The 10,594-nt window shown below is 46.1% G+C and overlaps 1 protein-coding gene across 5 annotated transcripts; it reads left to right on the forward strand.

Annotated features, from left to right (window-relative positions):
* Window positions 1–732: 732 nt before the first annotated feature.
* RBM44 (RNA binding motif protein 44) lies at window positions 733–9,648 on the forward strand. 5 transcript variants are annotated; one of them, XM_039728677.1, is made up of 14 exons: window positions 733–848; window positions 2,034–2,829; window positions 2,950–3,002; window positions 3,544–3,720; window positions 4,077–4,251; window positions 4,340–4,365; window positions 4,828–4,875; window positions 5,211–5,283; window positions 5,586–5,676; window positions 6,031–6,162; window positions 6,809–6,882; window positions 7,739–7,875; window positions 8,007–8,144; window positions 8,798–9,648. In XM_039728677.1, exons 2-13 carry the CDS (start codon window positions 2,116–2,118, stop codon window positions 8,137–8,139), a joined length of 1,833 nt encoding a protein of 610 aa, XP_039584611.1. In that variant the 5' UTR covers window positions 733–848; window positions 2,034–2,115; the 3' UTR covers window positions 8,140–8,144; window positions 8,798–9,648. The 5 variants fall into 5 exon arrangements, with proteins under 5 accessions (XP_039584611.1, XP_039584614.1, XP_039584612.1 ...); XM_039728680.1 differs by having other exon boundaries at window positions 6,091–6,162; XM_039728678.1 differs by having other exon boundaries at window positions 2,953–3,002.
* Window positions 9,649–10,594: the final 946 nt, after the last annotated feature.

The raw sequence follows: 10,594 nt of genomic DNA on the forward strand, positions 1-10,594 counted from the left end.
AGAAGGGACAGTGGGGGGAGAAAAGGGTTTGTGAGGGGGGAGAAGGGACAGTGGGGGGAGAGAAGGGACCATGGAGGGAGAGAAGGGTCTGTGAGGGGAGAGAAGGGACAGTGGGGGGAGAGAAGGGTTCGTGAGGGGAGAGAAGGGACAGTGGGGGAGAGAAGGGTTCGTGAGGGGGGAGAAGGGACAGTGGGGGGAGAGAAGGGACCATGGAGGGAGAGAAGGGTCTGTGAGGGGAGAGAAGCCACTGTGAGAGGAGAGAAGGGACCATGGAGGGAGAGAAGGGTCCGTGAGGGGACATAAGGACTGTGAAGGGAGAGAAGCGTCCGTGAGGAGAGAGAAGGGTCCGCAAAGGGAGAAAAGGGACCGTGAGGGGAGAGGAGCAACCGTGAGGGGAAAGAGACCATGAGGGGAGAAAAGGGTCTTTGAGGGGATACGGCGGTACTGCTTCTAAGGGGATATGGCGACACCGGCTCTAAGGGGACACCGCGGCCCTGCATTTGAAGGGATGCAGCGGTACCGGGGATTCTGGGGTGTTATGGCGGTACTGGGTCTGAGGGAACACAACAGCGCCGACTGCGGAGGGACGCGGCGGCCCCGCTTTCTGAGGGAAAGGGGGAGGAGCTGCCCGCGGCGGGAGCGGGCTCCGCTCCGGCCAATCAGGCGTCGGAGCGCTGCGCGCCGCAGCCAATGAGCGCGGGGCGCGGCGGCGGGCGTTGGGCGCGCGTGTGGCGGGGCCGTGAGGGCTGCGGGCGGAGCGGGCCCGGGGCCTCGTACGGACCGCGAGCGGAGCGGGCCCGGGCTTCGTGTGGGCGGTGGGACCGCCCTCAGCCGGCCCGGGAGCTGCGGTGAGTCGCCGTTCTCCGGCCTGAGGGTTCCCCGCGGGCGCTGCCCTCAGGGCTCCCCCGCCCTCAGCCGGCTCGGCTGTGGTTCGGCGTTTGGTCGTGTCACTAGCAGCGATAGGGGGGTTATTGTGCCTTAGCTGGGGCGTGGAGGTGTTTTGGTTCCTGTCCTCAAGGGAAAAGTCGCTTCTATGCGACAATAACGCTGTGATTTCTGTGCAGGCATCTGGGATGTGCTTTGGCGGTGCTTGGCTTTTTAATTCCACGGAGTTGCTCAAGGCTTCAGCTAGGGGGTGAAAGTAAAGTTAATGTAGTAAAAAAGGACAATGTTTTTGAGGCAAAAATAGCTGTAGAAGTGTATAATTAAACCGTGGAGGTGTTCAAGACCAGGTAGGATAGGGCTTGGAGCAGCCTGGGATAGTGCAAGGCTTGAATATATGAACATTTGAATATTAATCCTTATTCCTCCCCACCCCCCTGGGAAGGGCTGTCAGAGACAGTGACTGGAATTGGGATGTGTCATTTAAATGGTTTAGAAAGCAGACGTTATTGAGAAATATGGCTAATGTTTTTATGTATTCCTTTCTTTGTTGGAAGCTTCTGAGGGAAGGCAGAAAAGAATTGACAATATTTCTAAGAAACAAGCTTCACAAAGAGCATCTTCCATCCCTGCATGCTTTCTCTCTGCTTTTTGTTGGTGTTTGTTACCAAACTGGGTTTGCTGCAAATTCAGAGCAGGTGTATTGCTTTAGTCTGGGGAATTGGCCAGCTTCCTTCTATTGCTAAATGACCTTCCTGTGTTCCTTTGCAACTTTCTGATTGTAAAGATTCTCAGGTTTTCTTAGGGATTTGTCCCTGGTAAGTTTCTTCTTGCTTCCCCAGAATTAAGAGGAATGTGCTTTGATTTTCCCCCTTGTCCAACACCCAAGGGGTTTTTAGTTTTTGGGAGGCACAGAGCTCAAAGTTCACCTCTTCCTTGCTATAAGGAACATTTATTTGAACACTTTGCATGCTATATGATGTCACAGGGATTCCACCAATTCAGAAATCAGCTCTTGGGATTTCTTTAGGAATGTGCTGTAGGATTCCTGTACCTACTGTAGTAGGTGAAAATAGGATGGTTAATTTGATGTATTTTTTTGTCCTTCTGTATACTATGGAGCATCTTGAACTTCTCTAAATTTTTTTAAGGTGGGAAGAGCCACACCAGTGACTTTGAGAGGTTGCAGTGGCAGTGAGTGGTGTGGATTCCTGAGGAGGAGGAGGAGGAGCCATGGAAGTGGAAGACAGCAGCAGAAGGAGCTGCTTCACTCAGACCTCCTGCCTGGGAGCAGATTTAGGGGAGGACTCTCAGCTGGAGTACCTCAGTGCTCACGAGGAGTGCGAGGAGGACAGGAGCAACTCCAGCGAGCTTTCTGAGCAGGGAGAGGCTGCAGAGGTGAAGGCCACGCCACTCCTTGGTGACAAAGTGCCACCCCGCATCACAGCAGGGGCAGAAGATTCTGGAAAGATCCAAAGACCCCCCCACAGCGTGGCAGTGGAGCCGGACATTCCTTCCCTGCCTCCCAGGGAAGAGGCCCAGCTCTGCAAGCACGCAGAGCCCCCGTGCTGCAGCAGCTGTGAAAAACCTGCCGTGTGCACCAGCAGCACTGCAGAGGGTGCTGAAACCCAGCCCCCAGTCCCTGAAACCCTCCCTGGTGCTGGCAGGGAAGCTGCAGGTGGATCCTGTGGTGGCAGCTCCGGGGCTGGGAGGTCGGAGCGTGCTGGAGCCCTGAAGAGCGTTCCCGGTGTGGCTGTGGATGCTGGCTCTGATCCCAGAGCTGCCCTCCCAGCGAGCAGAGGCAGCAGTGCCCAGGGCTGTGTCTGCTCCAGGGCAGGGAGCACTGAGGTAACCACGATGAGCAGAACTCAGCCCGTGGCTCAAACCTCCGTGGATGCTGCTTCCAACATGGAATGGTCCTTAGGAGCTCTCAGCTCACACGTGCAGGTAACTGACACAAAACAAGAAGGGACACCTGACCAGTTTGATAGAACTTCTGTTCATTTTAACTTGTCTGCATGGGTGTTAATCTGCAAGTTTTGACTTCTTTTTTTTCTTTTTGAAAAGCAGGAATCCAAAGATCATCTGTCTGTCTGTGACTGGATGCCAGGCCCTGACAGGTGGGTCAGGAGTTGTTCTTGGTTTGGGAAATCGAGATTCTGGATCAGAGGTTTTTCCATGATTAAAAGGTCTGTGGCTTGGCAAAACTGATGGTGTTAAAAGCTTGCTGGGCAGCAGTTTCTGCTGGAAAGTTTCCTCCTGGACAGGTGAGAAGAGTGAGCTGAAGACTTCCTGAAGCTGAACAAAGATCAGAGCAGCCTTGTTCTGCAGTTACAGACCTCCAGAGATCCTTTCCAACCTAAACTATTCCATGGCTGTGGAAACAAAATTAGTGTGTTTGCAGATCTACAGTGTTGCCAAATTTATTTTTGTTCTTAAGGCTTCGCTTTTTGGGTAAAAATTATGATGGTTCTTGTGCAGTTCTCACCTCTGATAAAACTGATTGCAATGCTACAATCATTATTATGGGCTAAACAGGATTTTCCTTAAATCTTATCAGAAATAGCTTCTGGCAACCTCCTTGCTTCAGAATAAAACACCACAAACAAAATTTTGAAGCCCCGAAATAAATATTCTGTTACTGTTATTACTATTTTAAAGGCCAGAACATCCCAACAAGCAAACTGGGAATATTTCTGCATCCAGCTGCTGTCAGAATGTCCTGCAGAGAGCCACTGAAGCAGAGCTGCAGCTCCTGGCCATCCATTATGAGATGTGCTACCAGCACTGCCTGAAGGTGTATGAGCTGGCTTTGGAGGAGAACACCTGTCTCGGGAGGCACGTGCTTTAATGTCCTTTAAAATAAAATTAGTAACTGGTTATCAGGCAAAGATTGCTGAATGCTACTGGTAGATCCTATCCATAGCTTCTGGGGGTGTTTATAATTAGTGGTGTTGTCCAGAGGACCCCTAAGTCTTATTTCAAACCTTTTTTTTTTGTGGTGTTCACAGTCCCAAAATATGCCTTTCTTCCCAGGAATACAACTCAAGTGATGCACAATACAGTTGTTAATTCATATTCTATATAGTATAATGTAGAGGAATCTTTAAATCCTGTAAAATCTTTGGGCATAAAAGTTGTAAAATGAATGAAATGTCTAAACTGATGTTGCTTTCTTGCCCATATTTTAATAGCTGTGAGAAAAAGGCTGAGTTATATTCATCTCTGCTGTTGGTTTTGGATGAACTGGACAACAATTACAGCAATATCAGAAGGGAAATAAGCATGGGCATACCTTTAAATGAACTTCCACCACTGTCAGTTGAGCTGAAGTTTTCCCCACTCTCTTCCTTTTACATCCCCTCCAAGGTAATTTCTTAACTGTTTTATGTTTTAATATAAATTGTTTTATAATTAAGAGAATTATAGATAAATCTTTCTCTTTTTTTTTTGACAGTGTTTAAGAAAGAATCTTTACTCTGAGTAAGTAGTTTTCATTTGTTGTTGTACTTTTGAAGTTAACTGAAGAATGACTTTATAAGATGTTAAGCCTATAATTTCTTTATTTCAGGATGCATCTTGTTGTTTCAGGCTGTTTAGCTGAAAGATCAGCATAGGTTTTATTTTAAGGGCATTTTTCCTCTGTGGTGTTCTAGTATGGGAAGCGGGGAGTGTCTTTACTATCTTTATAGTAAAAGTTATCAATTTACAGGTTACTTTCCTGGTTCCCTGCTTTCACTACTAAAAATCTTTGTCTCCAGTTATAATGGCACTAAGCAACAAAAAAAACCTCAAAAAATCCCCCACCACAAAAACCCAAAAAGACTTTGCTGCCAGCAGAGATAATACTAAGCATGTAGATAACATTAAGAGATTATATGGAGCTGCTTTGCCAAGATTATCATTCAGATATGAAGAATGATAGAAAAATAACTTTTTTTTCAGGCAGGTACCTGATAGAACACGTTCAGGAACCCCATCCAGTGACTTTCTGTAAGTGGAGATGAAAACAAATTTGGCAGAAAGTTTTTACTGAATTGGGTTAAATGCTAGAGACTGCTTGAAGTTTCCTGTTAGGCATGAGTGAAGTTAATTAAGAAAAGGTAAAGGCAGTTGTTTTCTTTTATAAATAGTCAAAGTTGCACAAGATTTCAGATTGTAAGGAATACATCTGAACATCACACAGAAAACTATTAAGATATAATGCAAAAAGCCAAAAGTTATTAATTGTGTTAATTTTACTGTGAGTTTCTGGAAATATTTAAATTACTGTAGAACTTAAAATTGTTGTCCCATATTTTGTATGAAAATTCTTGGCTGTGTTTTAGTGATCTTTCAGGTGAAGGGAAAGCTGACTTTGAAGAACCAAAACAGCGAGAAAAGGGGATTTCTGTCAATATGGTAGGGAATCCTTCACTCCTGGGTTTTGGAGATGGTAATGTTGAGAAGTATTTTCTCCTTTGGTACCTGCAGATGTGATCAGAGTCTTCAGGGCTCTCAGCCTGGGATCCTCTGCCACTGCTTGCAAATGCAGCTCATATGTTCACCATTTTAATTGCCCTTTCAAGATAAAATAACCTGGGGGTTCTTAAGGATGATCAGCAATTAACTTTTTAAAATTCACCTGCTTCGTGGGCTGATATTCTGAAAAATAACTTACAGTCAGGTGGGAGTGCTGTGCTATAACTGAAATGTGTTTGTAGGACACCTCACAGACTGCTGGTGATCAGCCAGGTGACTCTGCTTCCCCTGAGGTGTGGGAAGAGCAACTTAAAGATCAGGCTCTGGAACGTGGTGAGTGATCTGCTCCTCATAAAAATAATAATCCTTTATTTGTGAGCTGAGTTCTCAGGGGAGGAAAGAAACCCTGTGTAAAACTTGTATATGGTAACAAGCTGCCCTTTCTGTGAAGTTATATATCAGCTGTCACAATTTATTGATAAGTAATAATAGCTCTATATTAATCACATCTTAAAAACACGTTTCTACTTAAATTAGAATTCCAAACTAGCAGTGTTATCTCTTTGAAATGTAAACACCAAGAGATGTAAGCAGCTGAAATCCTCTTCAGCACAGAAATTTGATACTCATTTATGTAGCATACCATGATTTAAACTTTAACACTTGAATTTTATCCCAACTGCCAAGGCTGTGTAAAAAATGAGGAAGGAAGTGAGTATTGGTTTGATGCTAAGGAAGACTTGTCAGTGGCAGATATTTCAGTAATGTGCAAAGAAATGAAAAAGCAACAAGGAAAACAAGACTCGATTGACTCAAGAGGTAAAGTTGTGTGCTTTAAGCTGATAAACCAAATAATGGTGTTTATTATTGGAGTGCTCTGTTCCTTCTCCAAGCATAAGTAAACTTGGAATAAACGCCAGCTGGGTTTTCAGATTTTCTCATTCTCTAGCAGTGAATCCCTCTGCTGTTTTCATCCACCCATGTTTTTCCTTGAAAACTTCACCTGCAGTGCTTGAACTCAAATTTGTAAATACCCAGCCAATCACATAGGTGGGAATCTTTCCCTTTTTCTCCCCCTCCTCCTCTTTGTGCTTCCTTCCCATGCTGGACTCTGCAGAGTGTGATGCAAATGGTTTGTGTTTGGAGACTTGAGGCACGGTGGTGGGTGTGGTGAGGAGTGCCAGGGTGTTGAAGGCAGACAGAGCTTGGGGGTTCTCTGTACCAGCCTTCAGCACTGGTACTACAGAGCTGTGTTTCCTCTGCCTCTTAAAACCTCAGGAAACACCCAGGGAAAGGATGTTCCACAAACAACTGCTGTGCTTCTCAGGACATTCATTTTCTGTTAGAAGGTTCTCTTCTTTCCCTTAGTTTCTTCTAAGGTTTTCTTTCTGGGCTGTCCAAAATCTCCAAAGATGTCATCTCAAGAACAGTTAGTAACTCTTTGCTTTCTTACATTTATTGTTAGAAGTGAAGATAGTGGGGAGTGGGAAGGAACATTCTTCTGTTCCTGTAGGTGGCCCAAAGCCCTCAGTGCCTGAGGTAGGTCTGTTCTTAATTTGCAGTAGGAATTTCTTGCCTCTTTAAGGCTTCTTTCTTTCATACTCTGTATTTACTACCAAGTGCCCTGCTCTGAAATCACCTACTCAACAGCTGGCACATTCTTTACTTGGAGATAATCAAAAGGGAAGTAATTATTGCTAACACTCCTTTGTGTGGCAGACTAAGAGCTTTAAATCTTCTTGTCACATAACATTTAATAGATAGAAAATTTTGTTAGGATAGGAAAGTGCATTACATATTGGTAATAAATTTGTGGCAGAAGAGTGAAAACACCATTCTTTGCCCCTGCCTCAAACTGTGACACTCCAGCTGTTTTTTTCTTAATCCTAGGACAATATGGAATTTCCCCATTTGAACTAGATTTTTCATCTTGTAACACCATTTTTTTTAGTGTAAATGTCATGTGGCTTTATAGAGGAAAGATTTTGGGGTAATGGATGGGAAAGAGACTCTTGGATTTTCTTGCCTGAATCTAAGAAACCTCTACATACAAACAGGGGTTTGTGTTGGCTCAGCCTGGTCCTTGGAGAGTAAAGGGCAAATCAGTAATTGCTGTGTTGTTCACATAAACCACACAGATTTTGTGTCTTTGGGGATTTCCCTTTAAACACGCTGGTCCTTTGGGAAATGGTAATTGGATCTCATTTAAAATAAATTAGATCCAATTATTTTACTTCATTAGAATAAAGTAGGAATCAGATGAGCTTTAAGGTGCTTTCCAACCCAAACCATTCTGTGGGTCTAGGATTTTATATTTATTCATAGGAAGGAGGTGTTGTATTACCTGTACAACCCTTAACCCATGCATTTTTTCCTTATTTTGATGCAATTCTAGGATCCTGGGGAAAATTCCCTGCAGAAAACTTCCTCTGTGAACCCATCTGGTGTCTTTGTTTCTCCTTATGCACTGAACTTGAGCAGCTTTACCAAGTTAATAAAGAGACTTCAGGAAAAGCATCCAGGGTTTAGCAGGTGAGATATTTGGGGTTCTTTTCAGCCCTGATTTGTAATAGAGCCAATACCCAGTTGCTAAATGCCAATAACTACTGCTAAATATGTGGTACAAAATGGGATGTTAACAGTTATTTCCTCAATTCCCACAGAAATGAAATTGTGGGGGCTGTGCAGGAGGTGAGGAAAATGAACAAAGGTGTCCTGAGTGGCTTGGCCATCAGTTCCATCGAGGAGAGGGCCTCTGACATTCTGAGGAAGTGTTCTCAGCAGGAGAAGCACTGAAAAAGGTGAATATTCCAGCCTGAGGGAATGACCCACCCTGCAGCCTGACTAGATGAATGCAGCCCGGCAGGAGGTGCTGGGTGAATCCACTGGAGCAGGGGTTTGTAAGGACTGGGAGCTCTAAAGCAGGTTGTATTGTATCTAACTGGTGGTTAAGGGAATATGGGGATCTTGGAAGGAATTTTAAATGAGTTAGAGATGGGACCTCAATGAGTTTTTACATGATGCAGTTTATTATTCTTACATATAGATAGGAAGGTTGAGTTTGGCTCACATCTTTACTGCATGGTACAGAAGGTCACAAGACCTTTAGTCATAAGACTTTTTAAGGCTTTATTGACCAATAAAACACTCTTAACAAGGATAGTTATGTTCTTGACCCAATTTTTAAATATTTTGTCTTAGGGACCCTTGTTACAATGTAAGCTTTCTTAGCCAGTCATGTTATGATACACAAACCCACAGCACTGCATTCTAAACTCCTTGTTTATCTTTGTAACTACTTTTATTTTTTCTATATCTAAAACTCTAAACTTTTCTTAACTCGTCTCTGTTTTAAACTATAAATCCACATTCTTGCTTCTAGCAGCTATGTTTGGAAGCCTTTTCCAAGGTCTCAAATCAACTCCTGTGTTTAATTCTAAGCTTTGGCTTACAGGCCCAGAGTTGTGAGAACTCCCTGTATTTTGGATTCCACCAGCCGGACTGCTTTGCTGACGAGCTGTGCGGAGGGCACTGTCACCCGTGCTCGGTGCACAGCTGACACCTAACGGCCAGGCTTGGTGTAGGCTCTCTTCCAGAAATCCCAGCCCTGGCTCTGTTCGGGATCCAGACATTGACGATTTCTGTCTGAAACCTGACACAATCGGGCTGTGTTTTGTGGTTTCCTCACTCCGATCCCTTTGCACGGTGGTGTGGCGCTGCAGCAAGCTGAAGGTGCTGAAACCACAGCCCGGAATTCCAGCGAGGTGTCTCTCCATCCTTGCTTGGTGCTGTGCTTGCTTTAGGTACCTCTTAGCAGTGCCACTGCCAGGTTTCCTGCAAAAAAGGAAAATTCTTCATATTAATCTCCTCTCTGACTTTCACAGGACTGCAGATAGGGGCAGAAACTCATCCCCAAAACATTCAAATCCTATGATTGGAAGCATTTTCAGTCAGTAAGGTTTTAACAGCCTCAAAATGTGTTGTGCTTTCCTTGTGGAGTGATTATTTGGTTTTCCATTGATGCATGGGCTCTGCAGTCCTAATTGTTCCTATTACAGTATTTTTTTCTGTTGTTTTGTGTGGGAGATGATGACTTATAATAATTTTTATTTTCATCATGAGGGAGGTGTGAAATGGCCAAGTCATTAGTAAATAATGGGGAGAAAAAGAATCCCCAGTTTCCATAGTGAGGAACAAGTATGTAATACCTTTAAGAGAAAGGTGATTCTGCTCAGAGCTCACCTATAGTAACTCAGTCTCTGTGTTGTACTTTGTTCTAGACCCTGCTGCGGTTGTTGTTGGAAAGAACAGCCTTGTTTACTGTCAATAAAGGTTAAAGTTTGTTCTTCAAAAGAGTCGGGCCAGTGTTGTGCTGTTTGCAGACCTGTTCTGCTGCTCTGCTCGAGGCTTTGGGCCGTGCCCTTGGTCCTGGTGCTGCAGGTGAGGCCTCAGCTTTGGTGTCTGTGGGTCTGTCAGGATGGAAGCAGTGCCGGCCTTTGCTCTTCCGCCTCAGCAGCAGCGGCTGTTGCTGTTTCTGCTCGCCGAGCCCGGCTCTGTGATTAGGCAGGTGCTAACAGCTCGGGCAGAACCGGCTCTCCGGCCTGCGAGCTGCTCTCTTCCTCCTGGGAAAGCAGAAGTGTGCAGGATGTGAAAGACTCCAGTTAGCACGCTCTGCTGTTCCTGCACGTTCCCTTTTTTACTGATCTTTGAGAGAGAGCCGACTTCAAGCGCGAGCTGTGGGGCAGTGACCTGGCTGCAGGCAGACTCCTGCGCTGCTCCCAGGGCCGTACCCTGATCCGGAGCTCCCAGGGCCGTACCCTGATCCGGAGCGCCCGAGGAGCCCGGGCGGGCTCTGCTGCTCAGGCACAGCTGGGAGCGAGCTGCAGGTGGAGCTCTAGGAGCTCGGGAGCGATGGTACACTCCAACAAAAAGCGGAATCCACAAAACATTTCTCCTCAAAATCGCGTTCCATGTGTGCGTTCAGCCCTGGAGAGGGGGAAGGCAGGGATTTTAGCTAGGGAGAAACCCCCTCGGTGGAGGAAGGGCGTGGGGACTGCTCCGCGCATTCCCTCGGAACTGTGGGCTCCCTTCGCCGCGCCTTTGGGCTGCGAGGGGGCGATACGGAGAGCCCGGCCCCCATCCCGCCGCCCCCACGGGCCGCTTCCCGCTGCTCCAGCGCCGGGAGAGCGGGGCCGGATCCGGGCGGGGCCGGGCCCGCCCCTCCGGCAGCGCCGCGGGCGCGGAGCCCGCC

Source organism: Passer montanus, unplaced genomic scaffold, assembly GCF_014805655.1.
Source record: "Passer montanus isolate IOZ18808 unplaced genomic scaffold, ASM1480565v1 scaffold66, whole genome shotgun sequence".
NCBI lineage: Eukaryota > Metazoa > Chordata > Aves > Passeriformes > Passeridae > Passer > Passer montanus.